This window comes from Neopelma chrysocephalum, unplaced genomic scaffold (assembly GCF_003984885.1).
Source record: "Neopelma chrysocephalum unplaced genomic scaffold, ASM398488v2 Primary Assembly neopelma1_96533, whole genome shotgun sequence".
Taxonomy (NCBI): domain Eukaryota; kingdom Metazoa; phylum Chordata; class Aves; order Passeriformes; family Pipridae; genus Neopelma; species Neopelma chrysocephalum.
Window position 1 is genome coordinate 758,741 of NW_020925179.1, and position 13,653 is coordinate 772,393.

The following is a 13,653-nucleotide window of genomic DNA, read 5'->3' on the forward strand; positions in this document are numbered from 1 at the left end:
TCTGTTTGCAAACAATACAAGTCTCTGCTGCAAAGCGCATTGTGTAATGTAGAGACACAGGGAGTTGTTTTATTAATCCAATGTGAATGTAATTTCCCATTGTTTAGATCCAGAAGATGCAGTGATATAATGGAACCACTTATTCCAACATTTAAATAGCTTTAATATACACACACATAGGTACCAGTGCTTTGAAAATAGATCATTCATTCCTAAAAGCAGCTTTGTTTCTTCCTTCTGCCCACCCCACCTGCCCATTCCTTTCCATTCACCACAGTTCAAAAAGTTGATTAAAATCACACCCAATTTCTATTTATTTTTGGCCTCTGAGGTCTCTTGGAGAGATTTGTCAGCAACTACAACACTGACTGTAGTTTCGCTGTTGTGGGTCAAGTCCACCACCATTTTCTCAGTGTTTTCCTTTTCTTCTACTGTCAGTGTATTAACAGTCTTTTCTGTGTTCTCCTTCAGTTTGCTGTCCTCTCTGGTCCCTTACTTACTTTCATTCAGAGCCCTGAAAATTCAAGCAGCAGAAAATGGAAACATTTACAATCCAAACATGCTTTGGATACAAGGAAATAGGGAGAGTACTTCTCCCAAACAGTTGACAAACCAATAAATTTTATTGAAACTTGCAACATTTCAAGTACTTTTATTTAAATAGACAAAAAATAATACTTTCTCTTACCCTTTATCCCTCCACAGCTTAGCTACAATATTACATTCAAATGTCTTCCACATGCCAGTAATCCTGGCTGAGAATTACTCAATCCTCTTTGAAGAAACTCTATTCAGCAAAGACATTTGTTCTATTGAACAGATCTTTGTCAAGAGAAGGAAAATAATGTTCCAGAGCTGCCTATTATTTCACAGCATGGACTGATATTTATGAGCCAACCATGTCCTGGGCTGCATCAAAAGCAGCATGACCAGCAGGTCGAGGGAGGTGATTCTGCCCCTCTGCCCCACTCAGGTGAGACCCCACCTGCAGTGCTGCCTCCAGTCCTGGGGTCCCAGCACGGGAAGGACATGGAGCTGTTGGAGTGAGTCCAGACGAGGCCACAAAGATGCTCTGAGGACTGGAGCCCCTCTGCTCTGGAGCCAGACTGGGAGAGCTGGGGGTGTTCACCTGGAGAAAAGAAGGCTCTGGGGAGACCTTAGAGCACCTTCCAGTGCCTAAAGGGGCTCCGAGAGAGCTGGAGAGGGACGTTTTACAAGGGCATGGAGTGACAGGACAAGGGGGAATGGTTTTAAACTGAAAGAAGGTAGATTTAGATTAGATAACAGGAAGAAATTCTTCCCAACTCAAATCATTCTACAATTTTATGAAAGGAAAAGATCTTTGCTATTAACTTTACCATGTGCTTTTGGGGAGAAAGCACACTTATTTAGATTTTCCTTTACTTGAAGCCCTTAACACTTCTCTGTACATAATTCTTTGCACTGGAACTCCAAGTTTAGTTGCAAGCATGCTAAAGAGAAATAATAAGGAAGAGAAAAAGACAAAATAAACCCAGATTTCCATATACTTTGCTGCCATTTCCATGTTGCTCTACTGGCAAGCAAACATCAGCAATAGATTCAAGTAATGTTAATTTTGAACCAACAAACTGAACTGGTATTCACCTTGAAACGAAGTTTAAGCTTTAGGATCATAGTAAAGAACATTTATGTGCTACATTTGGATTTGATAACACCAGATTTTAACTCCCAAACAGAGGGAATTTCTGGAACAATCTGTATTCCAAAAACCCTTGGCCATCTGTAGATAAAAGTTTCTTTCAGTTTGAGGTCTGATCTAGACCTGAAACTGGAATGATATTTGGACATATGGAGATATTCAGGTACAGGTTTAAAAACAACAGTTACCTTGGATTTCTGGGTTCCTGGGTCAAACAGGATGGACAGAAGCATCTAGTTGAGTAATTACATCTCATAACTGCATCCAACAGTGTTTTTGTTAGACAGAATTCTTCCCTTATTAGAATAATCTGTCATATCCCCGTGTTTGCTTTCATTACATTTTTTTGGGGGGAAAGAGAGGAATGAGTGGGGAGATGCACAAAAATCAACTGTTACATTTGGTTGTTATGCAAAGGAGTCTGCAAACCAACTTACATGCCATGCCTCAGCACATGTCGTTCCCACTCAGAGCCCTCTGTAAATGATCGGCCACAGAACTCACATGGAAAGCGCTTCTCTAGAGCTCCACCATCAGCATGCATCACGGACTCTGGGAGAGAACAAAATTATCTACACGTTGATGAGCATCAGGGCAAGAAGGGACCTTTATGATTATACTCTGGTCTTTCCTGCTGCCCTTCAGGGGAGGAAAAAATATCCTGAAACACCAAAAGATTTCCCTTTAAAAAAGTAGATATTTCTGAAATTGTCCTCCCTATTCAAAAAAGGCAAGGTGTGAAAACTCTGTAACCACCACTATGAGAAAAGATCAATTAGGTACAATATGGAAATGGGGGTTGGGGTGGGGAATGGGACTTTCAAAATAATTGAGTGCTTCCAACTTAGTGTGGGAACCAGTTAAGCCAGAAGCACCTACATTCAGTTAATTAGGATCAAAAAGGAGTGTTTTGGCCTTGACTGGTGTTTTTGATAGAGTGCTGTGTTCTCAAAGCACTTAACGGTCTGCATGGTCTGCATGTTTTTCCCGTTGCTGAAAACAGTCAAACATGATACGAGCGTGAATGTGTGGGATCAAGGCACCGGTTTAGGATGATCCTGAGAATTCCGGTTAACTAAAAGACAAACACCAGATGCTGTTTAAAAAGGAACCTTAATAAAAGGGGAACATCGGAAAGATCGGCAGACAAATCCCGAAATTGAACTCTGTGTGGTGGCAGAATCATTTCTTTCAGTGCCCATACTTAGACACCTACATGAACAACCAAGGTTTCATATTAATACTGAAAAGTGAACTGAGGTTCTCCAGAGTGACCAGGATTTCAAGCTACAGAGCCATCCTGAAAAGTCAGAACACACACTGCAGCTGAAAAATCCCATCATCCATCTGTTATATCTATTTGCAGAGATGTTTTAATGGTCCCTGTATTTGAACAGTTGAAGAGATTATGGGGTTTTACGTCAAAACCAGCGCTGAGAGTTTAGTGTGGAAATAGCTTCAAAGCAAAACCAAAAGAGAACACTTGAGTCAATATGTAATTTTCAAATCAGTGCAAATCTTAGGAAATGGAGACTTGGTATACTTGGCATCTGATACTCATCAGAAACTGTCATCCCTTCAATATGAATTCTCATGAATAAGAGAATATTACTGAAAGGACAGTATCTTAACTGCACAGGTGATTCATCTGACCCTAATAATTAATACAAATCATTTAGAGTCTCATTTGCAAAAGTGTCAAGCACCTAACTTTACATCCAAAGTCACTGGCAGCTGAGGGGACAGCATTTCTGAAAGCTAATCCCCACGTGAAACGAGTCAGCTTTAAAAAAGATGAAACGTTTTCTAATAAATTAAGGTTTTAAAAATAATTGCATGGACCACAGACAACCCTACCAGAGGGGATGAGATAGTGGATCTGATTGTCACCAACATCAGTGAGCTAATCGGGGACATCAAGATTGGAGGCAGCCTGGGCTGCAGTGATCATGCATTGGTGGAGTTCACAGTACTGAGGGATATGGGTTAGGTGAAGAGTAAAGTCAGGACCCTGGACTTTAGAAAAGCAAACTTCCAGCTCTTCAGGAAGACAGTGGGATCCCTGGGAGACTGCCCTCAGGGACAAGGGGACAGAACAGAACTGGCATGAAGTCTTCTATAGAGCACAAGAGCTAGTGATCCCCAGGAGCAAGAAATCAGGCAAGGAAGGCAAGAGACTGGCATGGCTGAGTAGGGACCTGCTGGTCAAACTAAAGGGAAAGGAGCAAATGCACAGGCAGTGGAAGCAGGGAGAGGTGACCTGGGAAGAGTATAGACATGAAGTACAGTTGTTGTGGGAAGAAGACTGGGGTTAAAATTAAAGAATAGTAGAAAGGTATAGACACAGTTATAACAATACGGAAATTATAGGGGGAAATGCAGTTGCTACTCCCTGAATGGAACACGGTCAGCATACCTATCTAAGGGGGACTAAACGGAGGGTGGAGCGAAGACCCTGCAGCCAGACTCTGTCAAAACCCTTGCAGAGGAGAGAACTCAGTGGTACTTTTTAGCTGATAATATGCACAGCAGCTGAAAACCAAGGGAGATAAAGGTAGATGTCTTGCTGGTGAATCAACAACAGTGGTGAAATCCCTCTCCTTGGACTGACACGTCCCCATCCCAAGGTTATCTCAGGTACTATACTGAGATATCTGCCCCCAAGGTACGACCACCCCTCACTGAGTAAGATGTATGACTAAAGTCACTCAAGCTCCACCTAAACATAAATAAATAGTATAAAAGTGAGTTAAGGATGGGGACAAGTCAGGGAAGACTCCATCATAACTTCAGTTGACGGGTTGAACCTGTCTCTCCCCCATATGGGCCTACTGGGTAAGAACCGTATTCTGTGCGTGCTGAATGATTCTCTTGAGCCAGCTTTCCTTGGGAATTAGAGCTTGTTAGTATGTTGCTTTGAATACATTTTTGCAGTCAGATACTGTCACTGGCAACCCTCGAAACTTAACCTGTCACAATTTTATTAATAAAGAGTGTTATTCAGTAAAGTGTTAATGTGAGTCTTTCAAGGGTGCTAGCAGTCACCGGCAGTGGGTAACATACTCAAATAAAGGTGTGGAGACCCAGGAGGGGGTCTCTCTGTTGGCATGTGCCCCTGAACAAGTCAGTTGAACAGCCCTCCGACCTAGTGAACTGTTCAGTGAAGGGTCCCTGTAACGGGATGCTGACAGACTGGTCAGGCACAAGGCTTTCCTGGGGTGCTGACAGACAAATCAAACGCTAAGGGTTGGGGAAATCTCCCCTTTTCACATGACAGTTGTGAAGAGATGGGATCAGGAAGGTCAAGATGAAGCTGGAGGTGAACTTGGCAAGGGATGCAAAGAATAACAGGAAGGGCTTCTACAAGTATGTTAACCAGGAAAGGAAGGTCAAAGAAGGTGTACCCCCACTGATAAACAAGGCTCGCAAACTGGTAACTATGGACAAGGAGAAGGTTGAGGTACTTAACAACTTTTTTGCCACAGTCTTCAATGGTAACCTCTCTTCCCACACCTCTTGAGTGGATGGGCTGCAAGATGGGGGCTGGGGAGCAGACTGCTTCCCACTCTAAGTGAAGATCAGGTTCATGACCACCTGAGCAACCTGAATGTACTTAAGTCTATGGGACCCGATGAGATGCATCCCAGAGTCCTGAAGGAATTTGGCCGATGCAGTTGCCAAGGCACTCTCCATGATATTTGAAAAGTCCTGGCAGTCAGATGAAATCCCAGGTGACTGGAAAAAGGGAAACATTGTCCCCATCTTTAAAAAGGGTTGAAAGGAGGACCCTAGGAACTACTGACCTGTCAGCCTCACCTCTGTGCCTGGGAAGATCATGGAACAGATCCTCCTAGAAGCTACGCTAAGGCACATGGAGGACAGGGAGGTGATTTGGGACAGCCAGCACGGTTTCACCAAGGACAAGTCCTGCCTGACCAACCTAGTGGTCTTCTAGGATGGAGTGACTCCATCACTGAACAAGGGAAGGGCTGCAGATATCTATCTGGACTTCTGTAAAGCCTTTGACACGGTGCCCCCCAACAGCCTTCTCTCCAAATTGGAGAGAGATGGATTTGATGGGTGGACTGTTCAGTAGATAAGGAATTGGTTGGATGGTCGCCTCCAGAGCATAGTGGTCAATGGCACAGAGTCCTGATGGACATCGGTGACAAGTGGTGTCCCTCAAGGGTCTGTATTGGGACCAGTGTTATTTAATGTCTTCATCAATGACATATACGAAGGGATCGAGGGCACCCTCAGCAAGTTTGCACCCTCTAGTATACTAGAGCTTCCCAAGCTTCAAGTATAAGAAAATGTCCCTGAACTTGGGGGAAAAGCAACCCCACTTGCCACCACCATCTCCCACCAAGTTGACAAAAGACCAATCACTGGATTTTTAAGACTTAAAGAGTTCACAGAACACCTGGGAAGTTTATTTATGAGCTTTTTCTCTGCAGATTTAGACACTCCAGTAACAGTATTTGGTTCATAAAAACTGGTGCTGTGGTTATTTTAGCCTTAATCAAATAGAAAAAAAAAGAAATTCTAAATAATAGGACATTCCTGCTAAGAAAAAAGCAGAAGCAACTGTGAGATTTTTATGTGGTTTCTTAATACTTACATAATTAGATGCATAAATCTATGCAGTATCACTTGCAGAATTTCATACTCTTCTTTGTTTCACAGCCACAGTGCATGCAATGCTCTTAAATGAATACAAGTTTTGAACAAATTATGCTAAAGCCAAAAGGCTCTAAAATGAATCTTCATCTGAAGCTTGGGACTTCCACATGACTGAACACTTATTCCTACAGATCTGGAGAGTGAAAAATTTGGAAGTGAAAGAATTATCTAGTGCATTGGCACCCATTGTCTCTTACAAATGAACTACAGCCAATGCCCTCAACACAACCACATACTAGCACCTCACTTATATCAAGTGGTAGTTGTTAAAAAACAAGGACATCTCGTATATAATCTCATTTATATTATTTCCAAATGCCTCACTGAAAACTTCAAGATAATCAATCCACATAGCAAAGAAGATGGTCCTCTGATCCTCACATGATTGATTGCAGTAAAACTCAAAATTAAATCACGGGGACTATTCACAGAAATAAGTATTTGCAGGATAAGGGTTTCAGCCCCCTATCTTTATTATCTGTCAAATGTACTATGATAACAAGAGTATACAATGGTAGCAGAGATTTGACCTAATAAAAAGTCTTTGTTTATGATCCTAACAGTGGCAGTAAGAATTTAATAAAGCATATGCATTTGCACACAAAACAAAATCCCAGAAATGTAAAAATAGTCCTGTGGAGGTTGCAGTTTCAGGGTTGCCAGACTGTGGAGGCCTTGGGACCAAGCTCATATGGCACAACCAGCATGCTCAGCACTCTGCTCTTTCCATCTACTGACAATTACTGCTCCTGTCAGCAAGGAAAGGGGAAGTAGAAATAACAACTTTGCTGTAGCTCTGAAGTGTTCTTTGCATTGATCATTCTTTCTCAGAGGCAATAAATATCTAAACTCCATCACACAAAACCAACTGCTGAGCAGAAATGAAGGCATTCATTTAGTCTGTCCTGACCTAAACCGCAACACCCACACAGGTAGTAAATTATCACGTCTGTAAACTGATAATTTAAAAATAATTCAGGGTTATTCATACAGCTGGGAGACTCAAATATATTGGCTCACACTCAGCTCTACTGAGTAATAAGGTCATGCTGTTAGAATAAGAGAATCCAAAGTGTCTTATGTGAAAGCAGTGACTGATGGCAGAACCATCAATACTCTTGAGAAACAACAGCTGCTTCTTGACCTCACAGAATGAGGCCCAGAAAACTAATAGCTTACAAGGGTAGGTACCACTTTTGAAGGGTGAATACATGATTCCAACAATCCCTGAGCCAAGAGATGTCAATAATGGCTTTCTGTTATACTTACTTCCTGAAGGTCTGATAAAGTCCTACTCTCTTTAGGTCACTGTACTGTTGGACAGTGTTGTTTTACACCCTATGCTTGATCATAGGCAAAGAAACTTAATGTCTATATGACCTGAAAGGCAACATGCTCCTCCCGCCAAAGATAAAAGTTCAATAGACCAAAAGGAATTGGTCCACACTGACTTCAAATTACATTAATTTGACTTTTGAGATTAGTATCCTCTTTCATATACACCATAGTCAGCGACATATCTCAGAACTGATAATCAGTCATAATGACCAAAGTGACACAGTGCCAAATTCATGTTATTAGGCGGGGCTCCTAAATTTGTACAATTATAGCTTGTTTCATTAGCAATTGTCATTGAAATGCATTCAGGCTCAAGTATGGTTACAACTGTTACCATAGTGACCATTACAGATTTAAAAAGGTGGGGGTCTCCACCCAATGGGTCAGGCTTGTTGTCCTTGTATTATTTTACTTTTTCAGGAATGATACTGAGAATGATACCAACACATCTCCACTGAAGATCAAGTTATCCATTGAAGGACTGCTTATTCTTCTCATAGAAGTAATCAGTGCCAGAATGAACCAGACTGGGCTCATACATCACCAAGCTCAACCTATGAGGAAAGGCTGAGAAAATTGGGATTGTTCAGCCTGGAGAAGAGAAGGCTTTGGGGTGACCTAATTGCGGCCTTCCAGTACCTGAAGGGAACCGACAAGAAAGATGGAGAGAGACTATTTACAAGGGCCTGGAGTGACAGGACAAGGGGGAATGGCTTCAAACTGACAGAGAGTAGGTTTAGATGAGACATTAGGAAAAATTCTTCCCTGTGAGGGTGGTGAGGCCCTGGCACAGGCTGCCCAGAGAAGCTGTGGCTGCCCCATCCCTGGAAGTGTCCAAGGCCAGGTTAGCCAGGGCTTGGAGCAACCTGGGATGGTGGAAGGTGTCCCTGCCCATAGCAGGAGGGTTGGAATGAGATGATCTTTAAGGTCCCTTCCAACCCAGGCCATTCTATGATTCTATGATCTCACTTCATTCTTTTCACTGGAAATGAGACAGCATATACTCAGAGCATTAATTTCTTAGCAGACATTATCTTAAGTAAGAAATCAACAGAATGTCTTTCTGACTCCTCCCAAATTACATAATGAAAGAAAAGGGATTTTGCTTCATTCCAGTTCTTATATCTGCTCACTTGGTTTCTTCACTCTCAAATTTACTCTGCTAGAGATCAACCTATAAAAGAACTGCCCATGTGTTCACTTTTCTTCTCCATGTCAAATTTTGTAAAGGTTCTTTTGCTACTTGTTTCCCACTGGTTGCCCTTTATTAAAAGTTCTAGATGGAATGGTTCTTTACACCTTTTTTTAAAAATCCCTTCCATCTAGAAGAAAAAAACCTTATTCCATATTTCTTAGCATGAGTGTATTTACTATGTGATTAAACAATAACAAAGCAAGGTCCCTATCTGATATGAGCAACAGAAAGTCAGTGCCATAGGCTCCATTTACATCTGGATATGACTCCTACAGTTAATACCATATACATGGTCTAAATTTATAAATACCACTGAAACACATTGCCCCTGTACCATGACTAATCCAACACCTATGGAGGGTAGAAGTTTTGGAGGTGGTAGCCACTCTTCTGCACAAGATCAAATCCAGAGTACAGTAGAAAATAGGAAAATTATTCTAGGACTGTGCAGACATAATATAGACTATTTTGCTCAAATGACTAGGGAGAATTTATACTCATAATTCCCATTAACAAGCATTACCCTAATAATTCTGCTGTCCCTTCTGAATACATTATATGTTCCCACCTACTTTCCCATGAGTCCCTGATTAGTTTGGTTTCAGACTGCTTACCAGAAAGAGTAATCGGGCTGTGCACTTACCTGGGGTCTATAAGAGAGGGGTAACATACTGCATAGGCATCTGACTTGCATTTGATTTTCCCACATTACACACAAAAACACACGTGCACACTTATTTTTATATACTAAAAAAAACCCAAAAACCCAACCCAGAGAAAAAGGTTCAGGTTTCTTTTAAAGGTAAGATGTAAAGGTCAGTAGAGACAACTTCTAGCAAGACCAGCTACTCTTTTCCTAGAGTATCTCAGATAAATAACTTCGTCCTTCTCCATGAACATCATCTTCCTTCTAGGTCCAAATATTTTCTTTTGTCCTCTACCAGCAACCAACCATTCCTTTCCTTTCTGTACTGGTTTTGGTTGGAATAAAGTTTTCTTCATAGTAGTCCATATGGTGCTGTGTTTTGGATTTGTGCTGGAAACAGCGTTGATAATTCAGGGATGTTTTTGTTATTGCTGAGCAATGCTTTCACAGCATCAAGGCGTTCTCTGCTTCTCTCACTGCCCTGCCAGCGGGCAGGTTGGGGTTGCACAAGAAGTTGGGAGGGGACACAGCTGGGACAGCTGACTCCAGCTAACCAAAGGGATATCCCACACCATTAGTTGCCCATTGGGGTTAACCCACACCTTACCAACCAACACAGCAGTTCATCTCTGCTAAGATGACTGTGGCAGGATAGGTGGGCCCACTCTGATAAGATCTAAAATCCAATCAAGCTATTGACTACTGGCCCAGGGTGTTGTCTTGGTGTTAAATTATGTTAAAACCATCCTGGTCCACCAAACTTTGAATACACACCCTGCTTTTGAAGCAGGACTTGACAGATAAGCTAGCCTGCCGGCTTGTAAATTTGTGACTACCAGTCACTCTTCCATATGGCAGATTCTTCCACGTACTTCCTTGAAGTGTGAAGCTTCTCCCGTGAAGCAGGGATGCCTCTTCATGGTCATTCTCCAGTGGTTGAGAGAAAGAGAGAGATCTGCCCACGATCTCGTATGGTGAGTTACATCAATCTCTACTTAATAATTATTTCTTTTGCTAGCTTTGATACAATTGCTTTAATATAATTGCTTTGTTACAGTGCACTATATTACTTTGTTATATAATACTCTACTAGTAGATTTTTTAGTTTTTACACTGTGTAGTAAATAATTCTGATTAAGATCTTTCGTCTGTTCACCTGTTTGTTAATTTGTCATAATATATAAACATATCTTTTTTGCCATCATTAAAGTCTGCGGGACAAAGAGGTTTAATACCTCTATAATTCCTTTAAATTTAAACCATTAACACACCTAAACCCTTCTCGGAGAAGGAGTTTAGAAAGCAAGGGAGTCCTTTCTGCACTTCGAGACTCACTGGCAAGGCTTTGCTTTTTTAGTAACTTTGTCTAAGCCTTCCACTCTCCCATCACAATGACATGCCCAATTTCTCATTCTCCAAGGGGAAATAGGGATTCTTTGGCCCAGTGTCCCAACAGCCCATTCTTTGTAACGGCATACCTAAGTATAGCAGACATCAATCTTAAGCTGTCAATCTAGGCCACAGCTTGTCTCACAGGAAGAAATCCTGTCTCTGCTGAAGTCAAGGACTTCAGAAGGTTGAGTCAACATTTCCTCACAAATACTCAGAGACAGAAGATAGGCAAATCCCACCTCCTGGTAACACCATGAAGACTAAAACCAGAAAAAGCATCCAAGTGGTATAAGACATTACAGTTTGGTGCAGTTTGAAAGCTGTGACAACATTAGCTACTTTTACAGGCAATATTTATGAGCACAGGTATAGTCCTATCCTAATAGAGTGAAAAATTTTTTGAATTGGAAGCAGCTTCTGAATATCAAGTAGAAGATGATGTTAACATGTGACACTGCACCCAAGCCACGTAGCCATGTCTTCAGCATCTGTGTCTGTTGGACACTTGAAGATCACCACTACAAGGTGCAAGAGACCATTTTGCAAAAGATAAAGTCAATAGAACTTGGAATTTTATAAAATTAAATGGCATAAGGATTTTACATATTTTTATCCACTTCAGGAAAAAATGAAAAATTAGAACTAATATTACCTGAAAAGGAGAAAAATTAACAACTGTCACTTCTAAAGGGAAACTGGGAAAGAACAGCAGTGAAATGCAATTTGGGAAATAAGCATGATTTTTAGATCACTCATTTGAACAGTCAAATACATATTTTTCAGCCAATCAGATATTACAGAAGACTGCAGGTGAAAAAATAAAATCTAATAAAGAAACTTTCTAAAACATTATACCTAGCTTAATTACTGATCACACAAAGCAGTTATGTCTGTTTCTCCCTGCAAATTTAAATCTCCAACCTAAAAGGCGGTATTCTTACATTTTTATAATAAGTGTCAAGAATCTCAAGTATCCCGAAGCCAATTTAAATGATGATCTTAATTTTATGGTTTTTTTATTCCCATGGTAGAGTTTATAGGGATTTATGAGGCTCAGGTGATAGTACTTTCTCTACCTGAATACCATAGTTTCTAGGATCCTGTTCTTGTGTGTTGTGTATTGCTGATATAATCCTCACAAAGACAGCATGACTCTTCATCCCTTTCTGGCTGCTAGTCTACACAAAACAGCTGTCTGCTACAGCTGCAAGTTAGGGAAAGAAATCGTAAGTATTAAAAACACAAAATTCCTCCAGGAATTGACAAAAGCTCCATTTTGCCCATACTGACAAACTTACACTACTTAAGGAATCTCCTGTTGAGTCAACAATTGATCTTGCTTGATGTAACCAGCAGGGTCCATGACAGTATCCAGCGTAAAAGAAAAAGCAAGTATACTGACCTCTCTCTTCAGTCTTGTGGCTTGACTCTTTTTCTTCCTCATCGCTGCTGGAGCTCTCTGTTTTTCCCTTCATTTGTTCCAGCTGATCCAAGTTAACCCGTCCAACCAGCTCAAAGTTACGACTCACCTTAAAATAAATGTTTTTTTTAATAATAAACACCATTATCAACTATTGAAAAAAACCCAACCCATCAACAAAGCTATAGGCTGAAATGGGAAATTTATCGGGCATCTAATCAAATTAATATGTTTCCCTTCAAATAAAATTACATTCATTGTTAATGGTTCTTCATTCCTTTTTTATACTAAATGTCTTCATTTTGCTTCTCGAAATGGTGCTATTATTTGAGAAGCTTCCCTCATTTTGAAGTATTGAAAATAAAAATTCCAAGGAATGCTAAGCACACTGTTGTTTCCCCCCTTTCATGGGACTGTAAAACTGATAGGATCAAGCATCACTTTTGCATGCCATCACTGCAGAAAAATCCTTTGTGAATGCTTTATTCAGCTTCATGTGTGAAAAGATGGGACCTGAGTGATCATTTTGACAGACAGTCAAAGTAAACTGTTCTTGTGGACATTTGGGGGTGGGGGGCATGGAATGGGGGAATAGTTGCCCTATTGTGGGTCCTCCACAGACTGGAGACCCTTTGAGAGTATCTGCTCTACCATAGAGCACCTCCTACTCCTCTGTTGTTTCCCCCAGTTCCCTCCTCCTCTCACTTTCCTCATTCTCTCTGCATTCCCACCTACTCTCTCCATCATTTTCCACCCTTTTTAAAGTATGTTTTCACAGAGGTGCCACCAGCTTCACTCATGGGTTCATCTTTGGCTAGTGGCCCATATTCCCTGTGCCACTTAGGGTGGGGGGAGAAGGTAGAGGAGTTGGGAAGGAAAGAGTGAAGTTGAGCTTGGGAAAAATAGGTAGGGATGAGGGAGTGGTGTTGAAGGGTTTTTTTGATCTTTGTTTCTCACCATCCAACTGTATTTTAATTGTCAATAAATTAACTTAATTTTCCTCAAGCCAAGTCTGCTTTATCCCTGACAGTAATCACAGAATCACAAAATGGGTCAGGTTGGAAGGGACCACAGTGGGTCATCTGGTCCCACCTCGCTTCTCAAGCAGGGCCATCCCAGAGCACATGGCACAGGATTGCTTCCAGACAGTTCTGGAATATCTCCAGTGAGGGAGACTCCACACCCTCTCTGTTCAGTGCTTGGTCACTGCACAGCAAAGCAGTTCTTCCTCATGTTCAGGTGGAGCTTCCTGGGCATCAGTTCCTGCCCGTTGCCTCTTGTCCTATTGCTTGGCACTA

At 41.4% G+C, this 13,653-nt stretch overlaps 1 protein-coding gene across 1 annotated transcript in view; it reads right to left on the reverse strand.

The window, feature by feature from the left end:
* Positions 1-309: 309 nt before the first annotated feature.
* LOC113981414 (zinc finger protein 462-like) overlaps positions 310-13,653 on the reverse strand; it is an 87,261-nt gene continuing 73,917 nt past the window's right edge. Inside the window, 3 exon segments of the mRNA XM_027708791.1 lie at positions 310-514; positions 2,119-2,233; positions 12,338-12,464. Coding sequence (XP_027564592.1) covers positions 310-514; positions 2,119-2,233; positions 12,338-12,464 — 447 coding nt within the window.